Here is a 27,881-nt window from a genome sequence, read left to right as displayed (position 1 = left end):
CAGGGTTGCCCTGTATTTAGATCTATTTGTCTTCCCATCATCTCTCACCACTGCAGCTACCCTGCTAAAGAAAAGCTTTGCATCAGCATGATATATCCACTACCATATGTCAGTAAGGGATGGTGGGTTCAGGGTTATGTGCAGTTTTCAAACACATAACATTTGGCATGTAACAATTCAGTTTTGGTCTTATCTGGCTTCCATGTGTTTTCTGGGTCCACTACAAACTTTAAACAGGATGTCTGATATGGTTGCCAGATTCGTCCACCTGAGCTGTGGATCTTTGCATCCTCTCAAGAGTAAATATGGCATCTTTACTGCTTCTACAATGAATGCACCCTATGTCAGTTTAGGTTGATGCTGTCTGTTCACTAATGTTCTTTAATAGACATCTCAGGTTACTTCTGGTCGTCAGTGGACCGTGTTTTGCACTGATCTCTCTGTAACCTTTATATCTTATGACCAGTTTATTATATTTGGCTCAACAGCAGTCTTATGGCTGCAGCAGTGTTTCTTTGTTATGATGAAAAACTGATACATGGTCATATTTCCAACATAATGTTCCAAATTCTCAGGCATTTACTCTAAAGGTCCTTTTAATTAAAGTGGGCTCTTCAAATCTGTGCATTTTTTGCAAAATGTACAAAACATGTTCAGATGTTTTTATAACTTATCTCTGGACCATCTAGAATACAATGTGTTCTTGTGTTTGTTGCTAAGTCTCTAAGTTGGTGAAGAATGAGTCATATTTTCCTGCAGTTTTTTTTATCTCCTTACCTTTGAATTCTGTAGTTTTATATTTTGCCAGCACTGAAAATAATATGAATGGAAATATTTGCCAGAATACCAACATCAAAGAGTTCCGAGGATTGTTTTTAACGTGGAAATTCACAGAAAACATTTTGGTATATTAACACTAGAGGGCAGAAATAAGCAACAGTTGATATAAAGTTTGTATCTGATCATTCTTAATTGTTGGTTCAACTTATGTTCACTTTTGCTGTCATTGCAAATGATTTAAAGTCAAATTAAAAATAATTCACCATATAGGTCCACAGATATGTTTAAACCATCATCGTTAATTGATAATATTTCCCACCAAAATCCAAGTTATAAAAGGTATATTTCCTCTCCTATGACATTACTGCAAACCGTTCTTTTCTACGCCTCCTCCTCATCCTCCCCTCCTGTTTCCCAAACCTCGCCTGCACGTCCTCCGTGCTCCGACCTCATCACACTTTTGTTGGAAAACAAAGAATGTCCAGGCATCTGTTTTGAGGAGAAATAAAGACAGAAGGTGCCAGGATAGAAAAGGAGGAGAGCGGAAGGAAGCGTCCAAAGCTGAGATGAACTGATCAGGAAGGCACATAAAAGAAAATAACCAGACAATTTCAACCAGAGTCTCGCTCTGAGACTTAAATTAGACAGCTCTGAGTTAGAAATGTCCCATATTTGTCCTGGGAGCCTTTTTCATTGATTTCCTTGTACCTAATCTCTGTGCACCTTGGCCTTTTCTGTTGTCTCAAATAATGTCTTTGTTGTTTCAAGGTGGAGCTGGTATTTCCTGTATATCCTGCTCAGTCAGCGGCAAAACCCACTCATCTCTCCCACAGTTTATTCTCCCTCACTTAGGATATCGTTTTCTCACTCAGGATGAGAAACTGATCCTCTTTATCTTTCCTGTAAACAATCCAAATTTCAGTTTAATTATTTCACAAATTCCAAACAAATACACATACAGTACCTAAAAAAGATTTTTAGGTAAATAATTATGCATAAATGCATAAAAATGTGACTTCACAATATCCCATTAGAGGCAATAAATAAGTAAAAAGCAGAAAGGCAAAGATGAGGCTGCTGGGAAGGAAATACAAGTTTTTTCACGGGATTTTCTGGTAGGCGTGCTGAAAAATCCTGTCGCACTTTTCTATTTATAACTTCTCCAGGAAATTGACATTTTTTGTTACGGTTATTTGCTGCATTGTTTTACGCCCATGAAAGATCTGTAGAAAACGAGATGATATGCATTATGACATATTTATAGATCACGTGCTGTTTTTTTTTTTGTTTTTTTTCTTTTTGTCTTTCTCAGATCTCCTGAAATTTAATGTCCAATTAAAGCTGTTTCTTATGATGTCAAATAAGGCTTTTTTTTTTTTGGACAGATGGAAGCTGTGTCTCCGTGTCCACACATTTTAAATAATAACTTGGTTTGAGTCTGCCCTGTTTACAGCGGCACTACTAAGGGTGTGGGGGGTGGGGGTGTTAGAGGGGCAATGGCCACCTTTATAACTTGGCTAGCAGGACCGCTTTATTTACAGGTCCTTCTCAAAATATTAGCATATTGTGATAAAGTTCATTATTTTCCATAATGTCATGATGAAAATGTAACATTCATATATTTTAGATTCATTGCACACTAACTGAAATATTTCAGGTCTTTTATTGTCTTAATACGGATGATTTTGGCATACAGCTCAGGAAAACCCAAAATTCCTATCTCACAAAATTAGCATATCATTAAAAGGGTCTCTAAACGAGCTATGAACCTAATCATCTGAATCAACGAGTTAACTCTAAACACCTGCAAAAGATTCCTGAGGCCTTTAAAACTCCCAACCTGGTTCATCACTCAAAACCCCAATCATGGGTAAGACTGCCGACCTGACTGCTGTCCAGAAGGCCACTATTGACACCCTCAAGCAAGAGGGTAAGACACAGAAAGACATTTCTGAACGAATAGGCTGTTCCCAGAGTGCTGTATCAAGGCACCTCAGTGGGAAGTCTGTGGGAAGGAAAAAGTGTGGCAGAAAACGCTGCACAACGAGAAGAGGTGACCGGACCCTGAGGAAGATTGTGGAGAAGGGCCGATTCCAGACCTTGGGGGACCTGCAGAAGCAGTGGACTGAGTCTGGAGTAGAAACATCCAGAGCCACCGTGCACAGGCGTGTGCAGGAAATGGGCTACAGGTGCCGCATTCCCCAGGTCAAGCCACTTTTGAACCAGAAACAGCAGCAGAAGCGCCTGACCTGGGCTACAGAGAAGCAGCACTGGACTGTTGCTCAGTGGTCCAAAGTACTTTTTTCGGATGAAAGCAAATTCTGCATGTCATTCGGAAATCAAGGTGCCAGAGTCTGGAGGAAGACTGGGGAGAAGGAAATGCCAAAATGCCAGAAGTCCAGTGTCAAGTACCCACAGTCAGTGATGGTCTGGGGTGCCGTGTCAGCTGCTGGTGTTGGTCCACTGTGTTTTATCAAGGGCAGGGTCAATGCAGCTAGCTATCAGGAGATTTTGGAGAACTTCATGCTTCCATCTGCTGAAAAGCTTTATGGAGATGACGATTTCATTTTTCAGCATGACCTGGCACCTGCTCACATTGCCAAAACCACTGGTAAATGGTTTACTGACCATGGTATCACTGTGCTCAATTGGCCTGCCAACTCTCCTGACCTGAACCCCATAGAGAATCTGTGGGATATTGTGAAGAGAACGTTGAGAGACTCAAGACCCAACACTCTGGATGAGCTAAAGGCCGCTATCGAAGCATCCTGGGCCTCCATAAGACCTCAGCAGTGCCACAGGCTGATTGCCTCCATGCCACGCCGCATTGAAGCAGTCATTTCTGCAAAGCGATTCCCGACCAAGTATTGAGTGCATAACTGTACATGATTATTTGAAGGTTGACGTTTTTTGTATTAAAAACACTTTTCTTTTATTGGTCGGATAAAATATGCTAATTTTGTGAGATAGGAATTTTGGGTTTTCATGAGCTGTATGCCAAAATCATCCATATTAAGACAATAAAAGACCTGAAATATTTCAGTTAGTGTGCAATGAATCTAAAATATATGAATGTTAAATTTTCATCATAACATTATGGAAAATAATGAACTTTATCACAATATGCTAATATTTTGAGAAGGACCTGTATATAATATTTGTTTATAAATATAAAGTGAAAAAAACACAATTTATTGTCTTAAAATACAACAATTTAATATTTTTTATGCCACTGTCATTTCAAAAAGTAAACTCTATGTCTTACATAGATTTATTACACCCAGAGTGATTTATTTCAAGTGTTCATTACTGGTCAGGGCTCCTTTTGCATGAATTCCTCCATCAGGGTGGCGTGGCATAGAGGTGATCATTCTGTGAGTCTGCTGAGGTGTTAAAGAAGCTCAGGTTGCTTTGATCTCACCCTTCAGCTCATGTGGATTGTTAGCTCTGGTGTCTCATCGTCCTCTGAATAACACCCCACAGATTTTCTATATGGTCTAGGTCAGATCAGTTTGGAGACAATCAAGCACAGTGGTCATTAATGCGGGTATTAGTGCTTTTGCAGTATGAGTAGGTGACAAGTCATGCTGAGATAAATATTTCCATTTTGTTTGTCAGCAAAGACAAGCTTGGAGGGCTCTAAAACTGTCCTGGTAGATTATGGGAACTTTGGACTTAATAAAACACAATGGACCACCACCAGTAGATGACATGGTTTCCCCGAACCATTATTCCTGTTGCTTGTGAACCTTTTTCTACTACACTGTTTCCTTCCACCCAACTTTACAATATCGTGCTCGGATTCAGCACTCTGTGAACAATCAGCTTTCATGTAATGGCCTTTTGTGGCTTACCATCATTGTGGAGTGCGGCGATGACTGTCTGCTAGACATTTGTGAAATTAGCAGTCTTCCTCATGATTATACAGGCCATAACATGGTCATGACCTAACATTTCGGAATTTTTGGTTTTCATGAGCTGTAAGCCATATTCTTTAAACTTAACACTTGAAGTGTCCCTCTGTATATAGTAAATCTATTTTAATCTAATTGAAACATCAAAATAGATAAACTTTGTCATGGTGTTTTAATTGATTAAGATGCACATTTATTATAGAGAACTTTGTAGAGGGACCCCTGTCAGTTTGATCCTGATAGGAAGTCCTCAGCATGATCACCTGCTCCATTCAGAACAGATGCTTCTCCGTCAGGACGTGAAAGAGTTAAGACTGACTCTGCATGCACCGAGCACTCCTCCCTCTCTCCCTCCCTACTCTGCTCTCCATCCATTTTTTTCGCTCTGCGTGTATATGTGTGTGTGTGTGTGTAATTTGCAACCCAGAGCTTGGATTTGAGAATTGTACACGCAACTTTAGTTTTAAAACATTCATCGCGTTCAGTTTCAGCTTATTTCCGAGTGCTACGGGTTTCCTCTGCGTTTCTAAACATCCATACTAGTTGTCCCCTGCCAAGAGGCAGCTACGGGATATGTCGAGAGGCGGGGACCTCTCTCTTTCCACCTAAATCCTCCCCAAGTTGGGACCCTGCTGACGTGCTATGACATGAAGGTAAGAGCGGAGGAATTGACCAAGACTTTACGGCAGAATTTTCTGCCACGGCTTCGTCGATGTTTTAACTTTTAAACTCGGAAACATAGCTGAGTCACCGTCACATACTTTCACCTAAGCGATCGTCCCACTTGACGCAACAAGGGCACCAATCAGCCGTCCTGGTTTGGGACAGAAGGACAAATAAGTCAGATTTACTGCCGGGTTTAAATGTCTCTACACGTTTGTTGAACAAATCTGAACGTTGCTCAGAGAGCACATGTTTCTGATTTGGGAGTTATTTTAATGTTGCCGCTGAACGATTAGTGTAAGAGAAAACCTATGGCTTCAAACGAGATTTTGTGTTTTTAGAGAAAACTCTGAAAAACTGTTTTTTTTTTTTTTTTGTATTTTAATGTACTTAAATTCTAAAAGCGCTCTTGGTTTTTACGGTTATAAAATGTGAATGTCTAAATCAAGGTGCCAGATCTGTCACAAATACTTTCAATTTATAGAAGCACTCAGATTAGATGTAAAATTTGGAGAGTTTACCTGTCGCTTATGATCTTTGATCTTACTATGAAGGCTGCTTCTTTTGTACTAGATATATTAAAACATTATTTGTCTGCCTTATTAGCTTTGAGGAACAGCATCTCTACAGGAAAGACTCGTTTTAAGCCCGGATGTAAGCATGTTGTCTGTTGCACTTTGGTGATTCGGGTTTTAGGATTTAACATGCTGCCACAACTTCACCCTTACTACCATTTAATCTTATCAATTGTCTTATTCTACCTTCTTAATCATGTAACCTATCAGCTTTAGATTTGTCAACTTTTACTCACCAAAATGATTATTTTACCAGTTACAAAATAGTTGTCAGAACGATCTGGGTTTATGAAACCCTGTATTTAGACAAAATAGTCACTGTTCAAGGACAAGTGACAACTCTTACAACCTTTAAGGTTTAGTCTATTTATTAAAGTTTTCAAAACTTTAGACTGTAACCTTATATCTGCTGGTCTGATGTAATCAAGCTAGAACAACAGGGAGGATCAGTTCCTCCCCTTTCTGATAACACTCAGAGGTAAAACACAGTTGGCGAGTAGTACCTTTGTTTTTTTTAAATCACAGTTATTGAGTTATTTTAGGTGTTGTTAACTGATAATGGCATAAAAATAAGTTACAATTGTGTGAATCTAGTGTCCTTAGCATGCTAACAATGCAGATGATCACATTATCTTTGTGTTTTTCAAGCAGGACCACAGTTGTGGACATTACTGAAGTTGGAAGGTTGTGTTGACCTTTCTGTATTTCTCAGCTGAACTGAGCATATACCTTGCCCAAGACAGTGGGCTAGCTATCCTGCTGTTTGTTCTCCCCTTGACCAGACGTTAAACACAGCAACCATCATGCAGAGTTCATCGCTTCGCCGGCAGATGAAAAACATGGTCAACAACTACACAGAGTCAGAGATCAAGGTCCGAGAGGCCACCTCCAATGACCCCTGGGGACCCTCTACCTCCCTCATGTCTGAAATAGCAGACTTGACCTACAATGTGGTGGCCTTTACTGAAGTCATGGGAATTATTTTGAAGAGGCTGAACGATCACGGCAAAAATTGGCGCCATGTTTACAAAGCACTCACGTTACTAGACTACCTGGTCAAAATGGGCTCTGAGCGTGTGGCCAAATCATGCCGGGACAACATATTCACCATTCAGACGCTTAAAGACTTCCAGTACGTTGACCGAGATGGACATGACCACGGTATCCATGTCCGAGAGAAGGCTAAGCAACTGGTGGCTCTGTTAAAGGATGACACGAAGCTAAAGAGCGAGAGGAACCAGGTACAGAAGACTAAATCACGGGTGGGGAGAGGCAGCGCTGGATACAAGGGAAGCCACAGTGGGGATGATTTCAACAGATGCAAAGGATCACCATATCTCAGCTGTGAGTAGCACCAACCTTTACAAAACACAAGCATACTTACCTTGAGATGTTACATAACTTTGCAAATGCTGACCCGAATGATATCTGAATGTTTGCTGCAGATGTGACCCGTCATTGTTGAGGAATGCACACATAACAGCTAAAAACATCATCAGATAGATAATATTATGTGGCTGCTGAATGTTAAAACTATATATTCTTCTCTGCTGACTTCTCACATGTGAATCTTTATTAAGATCCAATTTATTCTATTCTGATACCCGCATCTCAGCCCGATATTTACAGCTCAGGATGTATTAATGGCGCACCTGCTCCTCTTGTTATGGTAAATGTCAGTCAGACTCTGCCATCACAGTTGGACATCTGCATTCCTTTCATTATCCTTTACCGTCATGTCAGCTAAACTGGATTTACAAAAGAAAGGGGCCCAGCTGGTGTCCCTCAGAGATGAAACATCAAGTGTCCCAACATTGCTGCGATTATCCTGGTTAGGTGGCATACAGTGCCTAAAAGAGTATTCATACCTATTGACCTTGTTTAGATGTGGTCACATTACAAACTGAAACTTTATTTAAAATGTATTTTATTAAGTGCAGTGAAAATAATGCATGTTTTAAAAATGTTTTAGAAAGAAAAATCTGAAAAGTGCATTGTGCATTTATATTCAGCCACCCTGAGTCAATACTTTGTAGAGCCACCTTTCATTGCAATCACAGCTGTAGGTCCTTTATGGTGTGTCTTTATCAGATTTGCACATGAAGAGACTGACATGTTTGCCATTCTTCTTTGAAACATAGATTAAGCTCAGTCAGATTTAATGGAGAGCATCAGTGAATATAAACTTTTAAATATCACCACAGATTTGATTGTATTCATCCCTGGACTTATTATTCTGGCCATTCTAAGAGATGGATATGCTATGCTCTAAAGCAGGGGTGTCCACAATGTGGCCCTTTGTTGAAATAATATTCTAGTTTAGTTTATTGCTGAGCAGGTTGAATGAAAAGAACTCAAAATGTTTAATAAAAAATAAATAAATGATAGGCCTCTGAATACTTTAAGTCCAAAGTTCAGACACCACTGTTTTAAAGCATTATAATGTCATTCTGGCTGTGATTTATGTGTCATTTTGAACCTTTGCCGCTGTCTCAAGTATTTTGCAACCTCCAACAGGTTTCTTCCAGGATTGCCCTAAGCTATCTGGAAGAAACCAGCTAAGGCCCTAAGTTTAGCTCCACCCTACTTCCCATCATGTCAGATAAGCTTTTTCTTTCTCTGCTGATGAAGTATTCCCACCATGTTTCACCATAGGGATGGAATGTTTAGGGAGATGTGCAGCATTAGTTTTCCACCAAACATATCGTTTTGTATGTAGGCCAGAAAGTTCAGTTTTGGTTTCATCTGAAGAGAACACCTTCCACATTTTTGCTGTGTCCACATCATTGCTTGTGAACAACTGCAAATTGAACTTTGCTTTTTTGCAAGCATTGTTTTTTGTCCCTTACCACTCTTCCATAAAGGCCAGATTTATAAAGTTTGTCACTAATAGCTGCAGTGTAGATAGATTTTCTAATTAGGTGACTTCTGGAGGCAGTTCATTGCATTGGATTTTATTTAGGGATATCAGAGTAAAGGGAACCGCATGCAAATAAATGCTAAGCTTTTTTTTTTGTTGCACAGGTAAAAAAAACATGATGATAGCAAACTAAACAACAAAAGACAATGTAAACATTGGGAGCTGTAACTAAAATTAAATGTAAGCAAAAAGCTAGTTTTTTTAGGCAAAGTTTTGTTAGGTTCAAATCTTTTAACATTTTGTATGTAGAATATGTTTATTCTAAAAGTTTATTCGACAACAGGTTTAAGTTTTGAAAAAAGGGGACAAAAATAGATGTACTCTGCTTTTTAAATTAAAATTGAAAGTAAATATATTATCTGATTCAGTGCCAGTTTCAGCTGTAAAAACAATAATTAATCCACAGCAAACATAATAATCTACAGTATTTCAATGTGTTTTGGGAGAGAGGAATCAATTTAACCCCATTGACCTTTCTGTAGTGACTGAATTGCAGTTTGCTTTCATAAATAAACAAAATCTTACAACAAACACTTTCTACTTGAGAATATTTCCTTTTTCTGGTGATTAAGTGATTTTACTTGGCTTGATTTTTACTTTTTACTCAGTAAAGAAAACCTTGATGTGAAAACCACAATCCCTTTGCAAACATGGTTTTTCTGCAGTATACAACACTTGAGCACTTATGTGGTCTGTATGGTGTTCATAAAGGGTGTTGCGAGCAGAGCTTTGGTTTTATAAAACACTATTTTGCTCCATAGTGATTTCTTCAGCTTGTTTCATGAACATGGACGTGTCCTCAGAGAGTATCTCAATGTTTTCTTACTCATCAATTTTCCATTTTTCCAGCCCATCATAGATTTTCCTTACATATTTATCAGGGCCCTCAGCTTTGGGTTTTCAGTGATTTAACAGGCAGAATATATGGTTAGCATGGACTTTTTCATGATCTTCAGCTGTCAAAATGCTGATGGATGCTGTAAAGGTTAGGAGGTTGGTAGAAGTTCATTTCCAGCTAGTAATTCAGATGAGACTTGGGATACTGAGAAGCAGCACTCTGGAAGTGATTGGAGCTCAGTTTGTGAACAGGCGGACTACCTCCCTATTTTAACCCAGTGACCCAAAGCCTGGCACCCAGACTGGTATACTGCCAGACTTTCCTCAGTCAGTTCCCCAAATCCACACATGCTTCCTGCGATCCTCTCAGAGGATTTGGGGTTATAATGTGGGCCCAACTCCAAATCCAATGCATCCATTCCTCTCCCCCACCAGCAGCCTCGCTCTCCACACAGCAGCACCATTGTTTTCAGCACAGGCAGAATTGGGCAGGCTGTGGCGAGCCATGCCAGCTAAGGCCTTAAACAAGGGGCAATAGAAAATTAACATGCAACAGGGCAGGCTCTTTCCTGACCTTAAAAATCTTAAAAATCTGTGGTGTTTTTTTTTCTTTCTCCTTCTCTTTTCATCTGTCAGTCTATCTACATCCAACCAAATGTTCCCAATTTCTCTCTCTAAAACTCAAATCTCTCTTCCCTTTCTGTCCTTATAGCCTCCCTTGTAGCATCCCCTTCATCTCGACTTGGCCCAGACCTCGAACAAGCCATTCCAGCATCTACTGGAGAAGAGGAGCTGCAGCTGCAGCTGGTTCTGGCTATGAGCCGAGAAGAAAGTGAAAAGGTATCTCTAACGGGCATAATACAAACACACACATACACCCACACACACACACTCCAGCTGAGTGTGCATTTCCAGCATACATCTGATGAAGGAGACTTCTTAGCTGTGCTGCTACAATTCTCCACCCTCGTAAAACATTAAACAGCTCCTGCTCACTCACTTTTCCTGGCTGTCGTCTATGCCACCGCTTTCTACAGATGAAAAAGATGCACTTGTGTGTTGTCAGTGATGGCACCATGACCAATCAGTGTGAGTGATGCTGAAGAATGGGTAACCTGAGTGAGTGAGTGAGTGAGTGAGTGAGTGAGTGAGTGAGTGAGTGAGTGAGTGAGTGAGTGAGTGAGTGAGAGAGAAACTAAACAGGAAATGTGTATCGATCCTTTCCTGAAGACCCACACTCTGCATCAGTCTTCATGGCAAGGGCAGAGTTTGAGACCTTTGCTCACTTATAACATATATGGGCAAGCTTAATTTGAATGAGAAGTTGATCAGCATGTATTTGCTCTTTGTACTTAAAAAATACTTATTGTTGTATTATTCAAATGATTTCTCAATGTATTCAGCAATAGCGTGGTTAGGACATCTCCCTTTGATCAGTGTTTCTCTTAATCATTCCTGCTTGACTCTAGCCACCTCCCACAGTGGACATTGATGAACATACTCAGCTTCAGATCGCAATGAAACTCAGCAAAGAGGAGGCCAAGAAGGTAAAAGTAAAGCTGGACCAGCGATGAGCCTGCTTTTGCCTTGCAACTCCATGCACTATCCCCTTTTTCTTCCCTTACAGATCTAGTTCATAATACCCATGCTTTAGTCACTTTTTAAATTGGACAAGGACATCTTTCTCCAAAGATGAATCCCCTTCTAACCTCATCCATCTTTATAATTAACCAATAGATTTCTTCTTTTAAATCAATTTGGTTGAGGTACACATTCCAGATACTTTGGGCTGTTGCTGAAAGGATTCAGCCATTCACCTTTATTGGAATGCTTTTACAGTATTGCATGCAGAGTTAACCTGGAAGATGTCCAAACGTTTTTTTGCTCTGATCACAATGTAAATCATGCGTAATTCCTCTTACAGCCAGTCAAACGTGCACCTGCTCCCGCCCTGGAAATAGACGAGGACGCCCAGCTCCAATTAGCCCTGAGCCTGAGCAAGGAGGAACACCAGCAGGTAGTTACAACAGTTTGAGGTTTAGCCAACTTCAACACCCTGTTTAACCTTTCAGGTTTTAAAATGATGACTTTTTAGCCTTGCGTCCCTATCATTTATCTATTCTTATTCTGTTTTTGTCGGTCTATTCTTACATACAATGAATCTGCCACTTTAATGCGCTGAAATCTCCACTCTTTAACCAGAGAATTCTCTACTAGTTGCCAACTGTGTGCCTAGGCTACCTTAGGACAATGCAGAGTCATAAATATAGCATAATGTGACAATATGTGTATTTTGCCGAAAGCCATCACACTTAAAGGCATCCATGTGTCTGTATCTGTTTTTAGGAGCAGCTCACTCGCCAAGGAGATGATTCTGATCTCCAAAAAGCTCTGGAGGAGAGCAAACGTGAAATGCAGGGAAAAGGCGGGGTATGAATACTTCAAATATTTTATTGTCTGAAGTGTTCTGAAATAATAAGTTAGTGTAACACCTATTTATTTCTTTGGTTTGTGTCGTCAGACGGCCTTCATGGACCTGGTTGATATTTTTGCGGTACCTGCAGATGCACCTCCCAGGGAGATTTGCTGGAGTAATGCTACACACCAGGCAGCAGCTGGGGCTAAGGCTACAGACCCCAGGGACTCCCTGGGTGAGCCTTCAGGATTTTTACTCTTGACCAAACAAGTACTCAATGGGTTTTTATGTGATAGACCAACACTATGTAGTTCATCAATTTAAAGTGGAAGGAAAAACTGATTCATGTTTTTTTTATTCTGCCTTTAGAATTCACCTTAATAAGCAAATACATTCTAGTTGCGTGTAATCCAATCAGTATAAATCCAGTTGTTGTGTGAAGACCTCAGAGGTTTGTCGGAGTACATCAGTTAACAAACAGCATCACAGAGACCAAGGAACATACAAGACAGGCCATGGAGAAGTTGTAATGAAGTTGAATGTATGGGTAGCTATAAAACAATATTGCAGGCTCTGAAGATGTTCAATCCCTCATCCAAAAATGGAATGTTTATGGCACAGCTTCAAACCTACAAAGACATGGCCGTCCACCTAACCTGAGGAGCGAAGGAAGGAGAGCATCAATACAAGAAGCAGCCTGAAGGCTCATTGTAATTCTGGAAGAGCCACAGAAATCCACAGCTTAGGTGGAAGAAACTATGACAGGACAACTATGACTGGCACACTCCACAAATCTGAATTTTTAATGGGAGAGTGCAGAAGAAGGTAATTGTGGTTGTGGCTGTTAGCCAAAGTGTCATGCAGGAGGCACAGCAACAAAAGCTGCTCTGGTCAGATGAGACAAAGAAATTTACATTTTGGCCTAATTGCAAAATGATATGTGTGTCAGAAAACTAACATTGCGCAACACCCTGAATACACTTCCCTTATGGTAAAACATGGTGGTAGCATGCTTGTGCTGTGAGGATGCTTTTGTTCTACAGGGACATGGAAAATGCTCATTGCCGAGGCCAGTTGAAGATGGATGAAGCTAAATAAGGGCGATGCTGGAAGAAAACTTGAGAGCCTGCAAAAGACTTGAGACTGGGGCAGAGGTTCACTTTCTACAGCCAAAGCTACGATGATTAAAGCAACAAATGTGTTAAAATTTGTGAGAATCTGTGGGAAGACTTGAATAATGACAGGTGGTCTCCGTCTAATCTGATGAACTTGAGTTCATTTTCTAAAGAATGGAGTCAGGAATGATTTGATAAAGTATTGACACGGGTCTGAAACCAAATTCAAGATTTTTATTTGTAAAACATTTTGAAAACCAAGCATCCCTTACATTCAACTTTAGAACTATGTGCTACTTTGTGTTGATCTATTACATAAAATCCTTATAATACATACTTAGGTTTGTAAAGGTAACACAACAAAATGAGAAAAGATTTAAGGGTATGAATATATTTGCAAGGTACTGTATTTATAAAGCTGTTGTAGCTAAATATTATTGCATAATCTGTACATAATAACCCGTACATAATCTTACATAAATGTACACTTTAATGTATATTTTTGCAATTAAACTTTTCTGTTTCGGCGGTAACTACGTTTGCTGACTGTTGATTTACTGCTGTTTTGTTAAATGAAGACTACGTCCCAAGAGCTGATTCTCCCTGGATGGTGCCACCTTCCCACAGCCCCCCACCACCGTGGGAACCTCCAGCGTACCCCTGGAATGCCCTGCAAGATGTCTCCCACCCCAAAGCCCAGGACTGGACAGCTGGTAAGTGTGAGTCCTCAGACACACTCATACAACTAAGCAAAACAAATACAACCGCCATAAATTCTGGTTAATCTACAGCCTCCTCTAGAGTCGATCCATTCTTAGCTTTCTCAGACAAAACAGCAAGTAGAGGAGCAGAGAAGGAACCTCCACCTTGAAGTGGAAGTCCCTCAGGTACATGTTATTCTTTAACCAAGTCTGTGTCATGTTTTGTGCATGCCACATTCTGACAGTGTTGCTATTCTCTCCCGCTAGATGGGAATCTGTTTGATGAAGCAATGGATGGTGGTCCAGTGGGTGTTAATGGTCGAGATGAGGACGTCTCTGACCTCTTCGACATGTCCGGTCTCAGAGACAGCCTTGCCAACACTAAGCCTCGGAGATGCAGGACACCTGAGTCCTTCCTCGGGCCAACAGCTGCTTCCTTGGTAGACCTAGATGCGCTGATTCCCACAAATCCATTTTTAGCAGGTATGTTTGCACTATAAATGTTTGCAAATTTGCTTTCAGCTTTACGTACCCTGTATAAAAATACACATAACCTTTTATTTCTTGCTGTCTAGCATTAGATCAGAGAATATTTTTCCTGTTGTAGGTCGGTTAAGGATGACCAAAATTATTATTATATGCTAAATACCTAAATAATGCTAGATTTATTTTTTAACTTTCTCCTAATTCAGATGTTTACATAAATGTCCTTAGCTTTTGGTAGAATTGCTTTTTAAACTGTATGACTTGGTCCAGACATTCTGGGTATTCTCTCACAACCACACAGAAGTTTTCTTTGTTATTTCTCAAAGGAAACTAATTATATATTTTTTGGTTAAGGTCTCAGTGCTCCTTTAGCTGCCAATCCATTCCAAACGGAGCAGCCGAAAGTCAGCCTGAATGAGATGAGCTCTAGTTTCACCTCTCCAGCTCCCCAAAGCAACTCCCTGCCATACAGCGCCTCACTGCCCCTGCCTACAAGCCAACAGTGTGCCACCATTCCTTCGTCACTCACTCACCCCACTCCGCCTGGTCTGGAACTGCCAGTGAAGCTCCCCGAGCCTTTGTTGCCCTTCTCCTCAGCCAGTAATGAGGAAATACAAGCCGAACAAATCAACGTGAACCCATTCTTATAAGGACCACCCCAACTGGAAAAATATGGGCTAGAAGAAAGAGGAATGCTATTAGTTTATGCTCTTGGAATAACACTGATTTTGCAAACCAAAACTGCAGCCCTAAAGACTTGTATGAGAAGCCTATTATTAATGGTTTTTATTTTGTATAAAACAGTAATCCTTATATTCGCACAAGCTAGTTCTACTCCTCACAACGACCAATGAAAGCTGTTGAACTGTTACTAATGAGTTACAAATTCAAACGAAACAGAAGCACACTTTAATATTACGTTGTACCGATCAAAGGCCTCCGAAGTCTCGCAACGGGCATCATGACAACCTGTTCAGCGCCTGAAACGCTCCTGCATCAATTCATTTAACCGATGTTGCTTCTGTAGACCACTATTGACTGGTTTATTCAATGCATATATAATTTGAAAATAACTGTGGAATGAAATTACACTTTGTGCTTTGGATTTCCAATATGCAAGATAGCATCTGGAATGTAAAACCATTTGCATGTGAAATACTAACTCATCAATTACAGCAACAGAAACTACAGCCATTTTCTGCATGGAGAATTATTTAGCCTTTTCTTCTCATCTCCTCTGTTATCATCAGTATATTTAATTAGAAAATAATCGCCCAAAGTAAAAAAAGCAACATAAAACAGCTGTTTGATTCTTTGCTTTATATTTACTGGATAAAATCTTGAGAAGAGTTACACAAATAAATCAAAATGTACTGAATTGGTAACAACAGTTTAATTAAATAAAGCATTCCAGACACCAATGAAGGAAATAAATACAAAATCACATATAATGGCAAAAAATATACAAACATTTATGCTCTGCCCCAACACTGATAATGGTGTGAAAAACTGTTTGCCACAGAAATGGGTGTGCCTTAGTAAATTAAAATGTCACTGAAAAGGTCATATATTTTAGTAATTACAATAAAAAAAGAAACATGTAGATTTATTAAACACGTATTTATGTATTTCAGCCTTATTTCTCTGGTTTATTTTGATGCTTATAACTTACAGCTAATGAAAACCCAAATAAAAAACAACTTTAAATACAGAAATGTTATGTCATGACCATGTTATAGCCTACAAAAGAATCATGAGGTAGACTGCTGATTTGAAAGTTTTCCAAAAGACAGTCAATGACACTCCTCAACAGGAGGATAAGTCACAAAAGATCCTTGCTAAAGAGGTTGGTTGTGCACAGAGTGATATATGCAAGTATATTGTTGGAAAGTTGAGTGGAAGGAAAAAGATCCCAAAGTATTGAGCCACACTTAAACATTTTTTTAATTGTTATATTATGTTGGATTTGCATTAGCTCTAAGGAATTATTATTGAAATTTACAAAAATAAATGCTTGAAATCTGCACTATATGAGGTTTTTTTTAATTGACCTACTAAATAATCCACTTTTCAATGAGATTCAATTTATTGAGCTGCACCTGTATGGCTTTTTAATAGTTTTACAGCCACTTGAGCACCATCCTCCACCTGATAATTCTTGCCACACACAATATTGTGTTTTTAATCCAAGCTCTTAAGTTTGCAGGTAAGAAAAACTTATTGTAAAGGCAGATCTCAGTGGCCTTAAGAGGTCTCCTTGGATTTAACCCAATAATAATCCACAGCCAGTTTTAAATCAGTCCATTTTTTTCTCAATAACCCTTTTTTGTATTTCATGTGTGATTTAGGTCATTGTTCTGCTGAAAGAACTTAACCAGAACCTAATTTTAGTGATACATTTCCCTTTTTGCACTCTTTTATCAACACTTAAGAAATTATCCATTCTTAGGTCTAAGCACAGCTATATGTAACTCTGCACTTTTCACAGTGGGCTTCATTTTCTTGCCTATAAATAAATATGAAAAGTTGTACTTTGGTTTCCTCTCTAAGCAGCACAGTATCTTGGAGCGACTGTGACCTACTTCTCACTGCTTCAGCAAACATTTGTACTTCTTCTTGAGTCTTTCTCTGAATATTAATTTCCTTACTCGCTCATATCTTTGAAAGATAGTTGGGATGTTTTATAACAATATTCTAATTATATACAAAAGCAGGTAATTAAAATTAGATGCAAAACAGACTTTCAATAGTTTTTAATTCTAACTTAGAGAACCAGTAGTAGGCTCCCTTTAAGTACATTGTCTTTATTGCTAAGTTATACTGCTCTTCTCTCTTTTATGAACTTTTAAAACTGAAGAGGAAAAGTTTAAGTCAAACTCACATCCTTATTTAGATCAGATTGTATTTAATCTTAACTTGCAGTTAAATCACTGCTCATCAGGCCAGAATTTAATTAGTTGGAGTGACCCGTATAAAAGATAATTGGCAATGAAACCTAAAGTCGTGTTACTGAATAAATGTCATGACTTTTTCATACAATCATTCAATTCTTCCAAAAAATAATTTTACACATCTCCCTCTAAATTTATCCTTCCTACAAGATTTTCTTGTATATTATTCAAGGAACCAAGGGGCCCCCACAGTTTGTTTTCTTTTGATATGTCCCATAATTGTTCTAGAGTCTAAATGTGGCATCAAATCACCTGAAAGCAAAGCTGTTACTTTGAACTGGGAATGTTGATGTAATTGTCCATAAGGCTTCTCCAAGTTCTCGGAGAGAAATATCCAATGCATTTTCACTTGACGGCGACAGACTCCAGCCAGCTCAACACCTCTTGCAGACCCTGCCCAGAGCGGGCACTGGCCTCCAGCGCTGTGACAGGCTGAGGAGCCGATGCGATGATGTCATCCATTCTGAACAGTGACTTTATCTCTGTAAGGCTCATGATGCAAGGCATATCCCTGAGGAAGGTTGTAATGAAACATCAGAGAAATACAACATAGCTCAACAAGCTCGATCTAAGAAACAAAGTTGGGAAATTAGATCTTAAAGTGACTTCAAGTGAAAACTGGGCTCATCTGGATGGATGTGGATGTCGTACCTCTTGTTGAAAAGAATAAGCACAGAAGCATTGCGCAGAGGCTCAGCAGAGAGCACAGACAGCAACTGGATACAGGAGGAGGATATCTGAACAATGTTGGCTGAATCCACCACGAACTATATAAAAACGAAATAAAGGTTCAAACTAAGAAAACAGTCATTTTTTTCAATTGCTAATATGCAACATGTATACAAAGCCCATACAATGACAGAGAAGCAGTCCTGGAAGTAACTGGGCCATATGGGGCCCATGCAGCCTCCAATTTCCCTCACCGTCACCTTCTTCTTTTTCAGGGTCAGGTCTGTTAGGTTGGTTCCTACCTGCGGAATAAATAGTGTGTTGACATTATGGTGATAACGTGCTGTCAGAGCCGACCCAAGAGTGTATCTATGGGGCCTAAACAGAATTCGATTATGGACTCTTCCAACTACCATTTCTCAGCTTCACTCATTTTTCCTTCATAAAAATGTAATATTTGGGTGCAAAACTGCAGTAAACAAAATGTACCACCCCCATGAAAATGAGCTAAAAGAGCTTTTATAAACACCCTAATTTTTCATGCCTTTATTTCTTGTAATTTTGATGATTATGGCTTACAGATAATGAAAACCCAAAATCAATGTCTCAGAAAATTTTTATATTAGACAACACCAATTTAAAAAAAGTATTTTGACAGTATAAATGTTATGTTGTGGCAATATTGTGGCCTACACAATCATGGGGAAGACTGGTGACTTCACAGAGGTCCAGAAGACAGTCATTGACATCCTGAACAAGGGGAGTGAGCCACAAATGTTCATTGCTAAAAAAGCATGTTGTTCACAGAGTGCTGTACACAAGCATATTTGTAGAAAGTTGAGTGGAAGGAAAAGGTCTGTTTGGAAAAACAGCACCAGCGACAGGGATAATCACAGCCTTGAGAGGCTTGTGAAGTAAAATCCATTTAAGAATTTGAGGAAGTTTCACAAGGAGTGGCTTGAGGCGGGAGTCCGCGCATCAAGACCCATTACGCACAGACAAATCCTACACCTGAACCACAGACAACATCAGAAGCTTCTTATCTGCGCTAAGGAGAAAAATAACTTTACTGCTGCTCAGTGGTCCAAAGTTATCTTTTTAGATGAATTCGAAGTTTGCATTTCATTTGGAAATAAGGGTCCCAGAGTCTGGAGGAAGAATCCACTTTGCTCGAAGTCTAGTGTGAAGTTTCCACAGTCAGTGATGATTTGGGGTGATCTGCTGGTTCCGGTCCACTGTGTTTTCTGAAGTCCACATTCAACACCATCTACCAGGATATTTTAGAGCACTTCATGCTTCCTTCTACTAACAAGCTTTATGGAGATGCTGATTTCATTTTCCAACAGGACTTGACACCTGCCGACACTGACAAAAAAGCTGGTTCAAAAACCAAGCTGGTTCAATGACCATGGTGCTACTGTGCTTGATTGGCCAGCAAACTGGCCTGATCTGAAGGCCATAGAGACTATGGGGTATTGTCAAGAAGAAGATAGAACAGACGCCTGACCCAACCATGCAGATGACCTGAAGGCAACTACAAAGCAAACCTAGGCTTCCATTACACCTCGGCAGTGCCACAGGTTGATCGCCTCCATGCCATGCCGCATTGATGCTGTAATTCATGAAAAAGCGGTCCCAATCAAGTTCTGAGTGCAAAGAAATTAACATACTTTCAGAAGCCAGGCATTTTTGTTTAAAATATGTATGTTTTCATATTGATCTTATGTAATATACTAAATTCCTGTGGCACTGAATTCTGGGTTGTCATTATCTGTAAGCCAAAATTATTAAAATTACAAACAATGAAAGCTTGAAAAATTTCACTCTATGTGTAATGAATCTATACATGAGTTTCACTTTCTGAAATTAGTAACAAAAATTTTAACCTTTTACGAAATTCTTTGTACTTGACTGCACCAATTGTACATTCATTTATGTAAAAGCTATTTATTAGCACTTCTGATGGTTTTCATCTAATTAAACCAATAGCACAAATATGTCTCTACAGTTTATATTTGTGAACCTGTTCTTTTAGTATTTAAATGCACAAAGTAGACAGAAATATGCTACTTGTACATTTCTAAACCTGATTTCTGTGGGAATTCTGGCGCTCTTAGGAGAAACGTGCTGGATTCCCCAAACAGCTGCTAAGTTTGCTTTTCTTTGGGCCAGCTTTGGATGGTGTCACATGAAAACGGCTTACTGTGGGAAGAGTGGATGGAGGCGAACCCATTTCACACGAACCATGCAAACTGATCAGTTAAAAAAATCTGTAAGGAAACACAACCAAAGCAACTGCTATGGCTTAATTTGATCTGTAAAGACAAAAATTTGTTTCATTATTTAAAATATTGTTTTAAAAGTTATGTTTCAAGCTATGTAACATAAAACATCTTTAATAACTTAACGTGTTGTTTCTAAAGGCTAATAACTAAATTAGCCGTTTAGCTTATCTAATCCAGTTTTTTTCCAGCGTCAGATAAAAAACATCCAGAAGAGCATAAAGGATATTCTGTAGGCGTTTAAGTAATAAAGTCTTTCCAACACCAGTTGCTCCAAGAAGTAAACACACTTCTTTGCTGCTCATTTTGCGTTTTCGTGCACTGATGTAGCGGGTAAAGCCCGTGGTATCATGTTTACGATGTTGCTTTTACTTGACAACCATGGTGACGCCCACGTGACCATGGAACTTAACAGCAATAGGTCGAGTTAGAAATCAATCATCCCAGTCCTGCCTCTGATTGGTCGCAATATAAACCGCATAAATAAAGCGGAAGCAAAACAATTCTCATGCTCTAACAAGAGCACTCATTGGTTCACACGACGGAAGCTGTCAGAGATTCCTCTGATATCCTTAACTTTTGGATTCGCATTTTTTGTTTTCGTCTTGGGGTTTTATTTAGAGAAAAAATAAAAATAAAAGAACATAATGGAAGCTAAATTAAAGAAAGAGCTCGGGACAACCATGCTGAAATCAACTGGTCACGCAGTCGGTGGATGCATCAGTGAGGGACAGAGTTACGACACTGATCATGGGAGAGTGTTTGTAAAGATCAATCACAAAAGCGAGGTGTTTAATTTTTTTTTTTTTTTTAGTTATCATAGTGCCTTTCTGGTTAACTGATTGTTGTCTAAATCGAGTTGTACTTTCGGGTTTTTGCATCCATGCCAAATTAGGACATCAGTAATAAGGATTTGTGTCAGCTGCAACACACTGAATGCATTTGCCAGTGCAGTTATTATTCCAGTGGAAGTAATGTAGTTATCTACAGAGGCATACCAACCTGGAAATTACAGGAAACCATTGTCTAACGACACTGATCGACAACTATGTTTACTTTTGCACAGGCCAAGTTGATGTTTGATGGAGAGATGGCGAGCCTGGAGGCCATTTTAAAGACAGAAACTGTCAAAGTCCCAAAGCCAATGAAGGTGATTGAGCTTGACACAGGGGGCTGCGTATTTGTGATGGAGCATCTGGACATGAAAAGTCTTAACAAGTGATTGCTGTTTTCTTCTGTGTGCAGTGCTTTGAAGAAGAGAGGCACGTTACATTTTCTCACATTATAACTTTATTGGGATTTCTGTTTAGCACAGATGAACTATGTTTGTGAAGTAGTGAAATAACTGATCCATCATTTTCCTTTAAAAAAAACAAAAACAGAAATAGTTTGTTAATTTGCATTCATCCAACTTAGTTAATACTTTGTGGAGCCACCTTTCATTGCAATTATTGCAAGTCCTTTTGCATGTCTTTTATCAGCTTTGAAATCTGAAGACACGTCTCTATTATTTTTATAAATAAATTAATACTTAAGGGATTTTTGTAAATGCGCATACAAAAAAGAAAACTGTATCATTTTCTTTCCTCTTTGCAATTATGCACTACCTTGTGTTGGCCTGTCACAGAATAACACAGTAAAATTCACTGAAGTTTCTGGTCCGATATAACTTTCTTTCTAAGATTACTCTTTGTCAAATCCACTGAGCAGGTACTCAAAACAGCTAGGAGAGCAGCTGGCGGATTTGCATGTTCACAACAAAAGACAGATGGAAAAACAAAACAAAGAGCAGCAAACAGTGGGTAATTCAATTTAATTAAGTACCTCAGTGGATGCAAACACTGGGCAACACTGTATTCACAAGCACATTTTCATTGCTGCATAGTTCCTTTTTTATTATCAAATGACACTTGTGAACTAATTTTTTTTTTTTTTTTATGCCACCCTTTTCAGGTAAAGGAGCCAGACAGACGGAGACAGCTCCTGTTGAGAAATATGGCTTTGGTATAAATACATGCTGTGGATATATAGCACAGGTAAAAATGCATAACTACATAATGTATCTTGAAACATTGGAGTCAGAGTCTTTTAATTCTTTTTTTCTTTACCTCTTCAGGAAAACGAGTGGCAGAGCGACTGGGTGCTGTTTTACTCCCAGCAGAAGCTGCAGCACCAACTGAACTTGGTGGAGAAATCATATGGAGATCGGGAGGCAAGAGAGCTGTGGGCAAAACTACAGGTGCACCAACTATCAGAAGATTTCCTTACCTCTTTATGACACCCTCAATTGTCTGACAATGCACACACATACAGGTCCTTCTCAAAATATTAGCATATTGTGATAAAGTTCATTATTTTCCATAATGTCATGATGAAAATTTAACATTCATATATTTTAGATTCATTGCACACTAACTGAAATATTTCAGGTCTTTTATTGTCTTAATACGGATGATTGTGGCATACAGCTCATGAAAACCCAAAAATTCCTATCTCACAAAAATAGCATATTTCATCCAATACTAAGTGTGGAGCGGACCAACCCGGACTCCTTAGTAATCGTCGTTGGCGACTTTAACAAAGGTAATCTCACCCACGAACTCCCCTAATATAGACAGTTTATAAAATGTCCGACCAGAGAGGACAACATTCTGGATCACTGTTACACCACCATCAGAGATGCTTATCACGCCGTCCCACGTGCTGCACTGGGCCAATCCGACCACATCATGGTCCACCTGATTCCTGCATACAGGCAGAAACTAAAGCTCTGCAAACCTGTTGTGAGGACGACAAGGAAGTGGAGCAGTGAGGCTGTGGAGAATCTCCAGGCGTGTTTAGGCTGTACAGACTGGGATGTGTTCAGGACTACTACCAACAGTCTGGACGAGTACACAGAAGCTGTGACTTCCTACATCAGCTTCTGTGAGGACAGCTGTGTACCATCATGCACCAGGGTGAGTTACAACAACGACAAACCCTGGTTCACAGCTAAACTCAGAAGGTTAAGACTGGATAAGGAAGAGGCCTTCAGGAGTGGGGACAAAGACATATACAGAGAGGCAAAGTACAAGTTTGGCAAGGCAGTGAAAGAGGCCAAACGACTGTACTCTGAGAAGCTCCAAAACCAGTTCTCAGCCAACGACTCTGCGTCTGTCTGGAAAGGGCTCAAGCAAATCACCAACTACAAGCCGAAAGCCCCCCACTCCATCAACGACCGACGCCTCGCCAACGACCTGAACGAGTTCTACTGCCGCTTTGAAAGACAAAGGGACAGTCCTGCAACCATCCCCCACGACGCCCCCCCAACAGCTGCAGCCACAATCCACCACCCCCACCTCCCCAACCTCAAGGGGGGCCTTGGCACCTCCAACCCCCACCCTGAAGTTCCCCCCCACCAGCCCCCTACCCACGCTGAGGACGGCTCTTTCCATCCAGGAGAGGGACGTCAACAAACTCTTCAGGAGACAGAACCCCCGGAAAGCTGCTGGTCCGGATTCTGTCTCACCAGCCAGCCTGAAGCACTGCGCTGATCAGCTGTCTCCAGTCTTCACAGACATTTTTAACACCTCACTGGAGACATGTCATGTGCCAGCCTGCTTCAAGTCCTCCACCATCGTCCCTGTTCCCAAGAAGCCAAGGACCACAGGGCTTAATGACTTCAGACCCGTCGCCCTGACCTCTGTGGTGATGAAGTCCTTTGAGCGCCTTGTGCTCTCACACCTAAAAGACATCACCGACCCCCTCCTGGACCCCCTGCAGTTTGCCTACAGAGCCAACAGGTCTGTAGATGATGCAGTCAACCTAGCCCTTCACTTCATCTTCCGGCACCTGGACTCCACAGGAACCTACGCCAGGATCCTGTTTGTGGATTTCAGCTCTGCCTTCAATACCATCGTCCCAGCTCTGCTACAGGAGAAGCTCTCCCAGCTGAGTGTGCCCGACTCCACCTGCAGGTGGATCACTGACTTCCTGTCTGACAGGAAGCAGCGCGTGAGGCTGGGGAAGCACGTCTCTGACTCCCTGACCATCAGCACCGGTTCCCCCCAAGGCTGTGTTCTCTCTCCTCTGCTCTTCTCCCTGTACACCAACAGCTGCACCTCCAGTCACCAGTCTGTCAAGCTTCTGAAGTTTGCGGACGACACCACCCTGATCGGACTCATCTCTGATGGTGACAAGTCCGCGTACAGATGGGAGGTGGACCATCTGTTGGACTGGTGCAGCCAGAACAACCTTGAGCTCAACGCTCTAAAGACAGTAGAGATGGTTGTGGACTTCAGGCAGAACCCAGCACCACCTGCCCCCATCACCCTCTGTAACTCCACAATTGACACTGTGGAATCTTTCCGCTTCCTGGGAACCATCATCTCCCAGGATCTCAAGTGGGAGCCAAACATCAGCTCCCTCATCAAGAAAGCCCAGCAGAGGATGTTCTTCCTGCGGCAGCTGAAGAAATTCAACCTGCCAAAGACTATGATGGTGCACTTCTATATTTACTCTCACTCACTTAAAACTGTGCACATATATTTATATTATATTGTAGATATGTTTATATTGTTTAATTTGTATTGTATTGCACCGACTACGCCAAAACAAATTCCTTGTATGTCCAAAAACGTACTTGGCAATAAAGCTTTTCTGATTCTGATTCTGATTCTGAAAAGAAAAGTGTTTTTAATACAAAAAACGTCAACCTTCAAATAATCATGTACAGTTATGCACTCAATACTTGGTCGGGAATCCTTTGGCAGAAATGACTGCTTCAATGCGGCGTGGCATGGAGGCAATCAGCCTGTGGCACTGCTGAGGTCTTATGGAGGCCCAGGATGCTTCGATAGCGGCCTTTAGCTCATCCAGAGTGTTGGGTCTTGAGTCTCTCAACGTTCTCTTCACAATATCCCACAGATTCTCTATGGGGTTCAGGTCAGGAGAGTTGGCAGGCCAATTGAGCACAGTGATACCATGGTCAGTAAACCATTTACCAGTGGTTTTGGCACTGTGAGCAGGTGCCAGGTTGTGCTGAAAAATGAAATCTTCATCTCCATAAAGCTTTTCAGCAGATGGAAGCATGAAGTGCTCCAAAATCTCCTGATAGCTAGCTGCATTGACCCTGCCCTTGATAAAACACAGTGGACAAACACCAGCAGCTGACACGGCACCCCAGACCATCACTGACTGTGGGTACTTGACACTGGACTTCTGGCATTTCCTTCTCCCCAGTCTTCCTCCAGACTCTGGCACCTTGATTTCCGAATGACATGCAGAATTTGCTTTCATTCGAAAAAGGTACTTTGGACCACTGAGCAACAGTCCAGTGCTGCTTCTCTGTAGCCCAGGTCAGGCGCTTCTGCCGCTGTTTCTGGTTCAAAAGTGGCTTGACCTGGGGAATGCGGCACCTGTAGCCCATTTCCTGCACACGCCTGTGCACGGTGGCTCTGGATGTTTCTACTCCAGACTCAGTCCACTGCTTCCGCAGGTCCCCCAAGGTCTGGAATCGGCCCTTCTCCACAATCTTCCTCAGGGTCCGGTCACCTCTTCTCGTTGTGCAGCGTTTTCTGCCACACTTTTTCCTTCCCACAGACTTCCCACTGAGGTGCCTTGATACAGCACTCTGGGAACAGCCTATTCATTCAGAAATGTCTTTCTGTGTCTTACCCTCTTACTTGAGGGTGTCAATAGTGGCCTTCTGGACAGCAGTCAGGTCGGCAGTCTTACCCATGATTGGGGTTTTGAGTGATAAACCAGGCTGGGAGTTTTAAAGGCCTCAGGAATCTTTTGCAGGTGTTTAGAGTTAACTCTTTGATTCAGATGATTAGGTTCATAGCTCGTTTAGAGACCCTTTTAATGATGTGCTAATTTTGTGAGATAGGAATTTTGGGTTTTCATGAGCTGTATGCCAAAATCATCCGTATTAAGACAATAAAAGACCTGAAATATTTCAGTTAGTGTGCAATGAATCTAAAATATATGAATGTAAAATTTTCATCATGACATTATGGAAAATAATGAACTTTATCACAATATGCTAATATTTTGAGAAGGACCTGTACTGTGTTCCTTCATTACAGCTGAAGATCCCTGAGTTTTTCACCAATGTGGAGATTGTCCCTGCCCTCCTCCATGGAGACTTATGGGGAGGCAACACGGCAGAGTGTGCAGATGGCCTAGTCATCTTTGACCCAGCTTCCTTCTATGGCCATTCAGAGTTTGAGCTGGCTATTGCTGGGATGTTTGGTGGCTTCAATAGCTCTTTTTACTCTGCTTACCATGATAAGATTCCTCAAGCACCAGGCTTCGCGCAAAGAAGCCAGCTTTACCAACTCTTCCATTACCTGAATCACTGGAACCACTTTGGAGGGGGCTACAGAGGCTCTTCAATAAGGATCATGAAGAATTTGCTCAAATAAAAACTCTCACAGATACTTAGAAAGAAGCTTTAAAGTCATAATCCTAAACTTGGTAATATATAGTTTGTTTATTAGAAAAACATATGGCAAAGAGATAAAGATACAAAAGAATCTCATCACAAAATTGATAAAGTGTCTATTTGCCCATTAGAATTTCTATAATATTGTGTTGAAAATGGAAAAAACATATTAGCATTACTAAAAAAAATTGTAATGCAATAGCTCTTCTTACATCAGTGTGATTCCAAGATTTGAAACTGCAGCCAAATCAGTGAAGGGTATGTTTCTTTAAAGGCATTGAGCCTAAAAAAAAGAAATGCTAAATAAAAAGAAAATAAGGTCATACTGCACAAAAAGTTTTGTACAAGACTCTTTTGACATTTTAGGAACTTGTGTAGCCTACCTACCCATCACTAATTAAACCTATGGACAGTTTATGACTAACTTTAATCTTGACCTTATCTCAGTCTTCCTTTCAGCTGTTTATTTAATCAGAATTTACCCAAACCTGCTCATCTGGGGGTAAATACTCAGGTGTGAGTTGACCTAATGACCAACTCGGATTTGGTTTAGCAAAAGAATAATTGCAAATTATTAATCTGCACTTTACATAACTTTTATTTTTTTTACTCTGGTGTGTTTCCTCTCCTTTAGATCTTCAATTGAATGTACCCAAAGTAAATTGCAGTAGTATGCAAAATGTGTTAGATCATATGCAGTCGTGCAAAATGACCCTGATTTGCATTGGTTGTCAAACTGTTTGATGTTAAACCAACAATAAATTATGCAGCGATTCCAAGCATTTGTCTAAACTTTTTTTTCCCAGTCCCTTTTAATACTTTTGAACAATTATATATGGATTATATAAGTAATTTAGTAGCTGTGTGTGTATACATAGAGAGAGAGAGAGATGGTAACTGTCATACTTGACAGTTACTGTGCTGTGTCTAAATCAAATTTTAAATGTCTCATAGTGAGAATGCAAAGGAAACACTTAGGTTTTGAATACACACTTTAAATATGCTCCAAATTAGTGTACTTGCAGTAGCTACACTAATTGTAAAGATAATTTTACTTTAAAAACAATAAGTACTAATTAATACTGAAGATGCGAAATTATTTTAAGCTAATTAAAATATGTTGAGAAAGACTGGATAGAAAGATT

At 40.2% G+C, this 27,881-nt stretch overlaps 3 protein-coding genes across 6 annotated transcripts; 2 read left to right on the top strand and 1 right to left on the bottom strand.

Annotated features, from left to right (window-relative positions):
* Positions 1-5,176: 5,176 nt before the first annotated feature.
* On the top strand, positions 5,177-16,938 carry LOC124864822 (epsin-1-like). Of its 3 annotated transcripts, none has more exons than XM_047359754.1 (10): positions 5,177-5,347; positions 6,581-7,276; positions 10,402-10,529; positions 11,159-11,236; positions 11,614-11,706; positions 12,036-12,119; positions 12,211-12,340; positions 13,799-13,933; positions 14,189-14,404; positions 14,762-16,938. In XM_047359754.1, the coding sequence occupies exons 2-10, from the start codon at positions 6,736-6,738 to the stop codon at positions 15,055-15,057; spliced, it is 1,701 nt and encodes a 566-aa protein (XP_047215710.1). In that variant the 5' UTR covers positions 5,177-5,347; positions 6,581-6,735; the 3' UTR covers positions 15,058-16,938. The 3 variants fall into 3 exon arrangements, with proteins under 3 accessions (XP_047215710.1, XP_047215711.1, XP_047215712.1); XM_047359755.1 differs by lacking the exon at positions 14,762-16,938 and adding an exon at positions 14,012-14,107 and having other exon boundaries at positions 14,189-14,218; XM_047359756.1 differs by lacking the exons at positions 14,189-14,404; positions 14,762-16,938 and adding an exon at positions 14,039-14,106.
* On the bottom strand, positions 15,782-20,646 carry LOC124864824 (ADP-ribosylation factor-like protein 16). Its single transcript, XM_047359757.1, has 5 exons — positions 20,539-20,646; positions 20,231-20,287; positions 18,213-18,329; positions 18,010-18,125; positions 15,782-17,869 (listed from the first exon to the last, which is right to left on the bottom strand). Exons 2-5 carry the CDS (start codon positions 20,258-20,260, stop codon positions 17,704-17,706), a joined length of 429 nt encoding a protein of 142 aa, XP_047215713.1. The 5' UTR covers positions 20,261-20,287; positions 20,539-20,646; the 3' UTR covers positions 15,782-17,703.
* A 232-nt stretch (positions 20,647-20,878) lies between these two features.
* Positions 20,879-27,515, top strand: LOC124864562 (ketosamine-3-kinase-like). 2 transcript variants are annotated; one of them, XM_047359391.1, is made up of 6 exons: positions 20,879-21,097; positions 21,376-21,459; positions 22,020-22,107; positions 22,263-22,345; positions 22,426-22,548; positions 26,378-27,515. In XM_047359391.1, the coding sequence occupies exons 1-6, from the start codon at positions 20,957-20,959 to the stop codon at positions 26,714-26,716; spliced, it is 858 nt and encodes a 285-aa protein (XP_047215347.1). In that variant the 5' UTR covers positions 20,879-20,956; the 3' UTR covers positions 26,717-27,515. The 2 variants fall into 2 exon arrangements, with proteins under 2 accessions (XP_047215347.1, XP_047215346.1); XM_047359390.1 differs by having other exon boundaries at positions 21,376-21,527; positions 22,020-22,111.
* Positions 27,516-27,881: the final 366 nt, after the last annotated feature.

This window comes from Girardinichthys multiradiatus, chromosome Y, assembly GCF_021462225.1.
Source record: "Girardinichthys multiradiatus isolate DD_20200921_A chromosome Y, DD_fGirMul_XY1, whole genome shotgun sequence".
Lineage (NCBI taxonomy): Eukaryota > Metazoa > Chordata > Actinopteri > Cyprinodontiformes > Goodeidae > Girardinichthys > Girardinichthys multiradiatus.
Note: the sequence above shows the minus strand (reverse complement) of the source record. Positions and strands in the feature narration are given on the sequence as shown.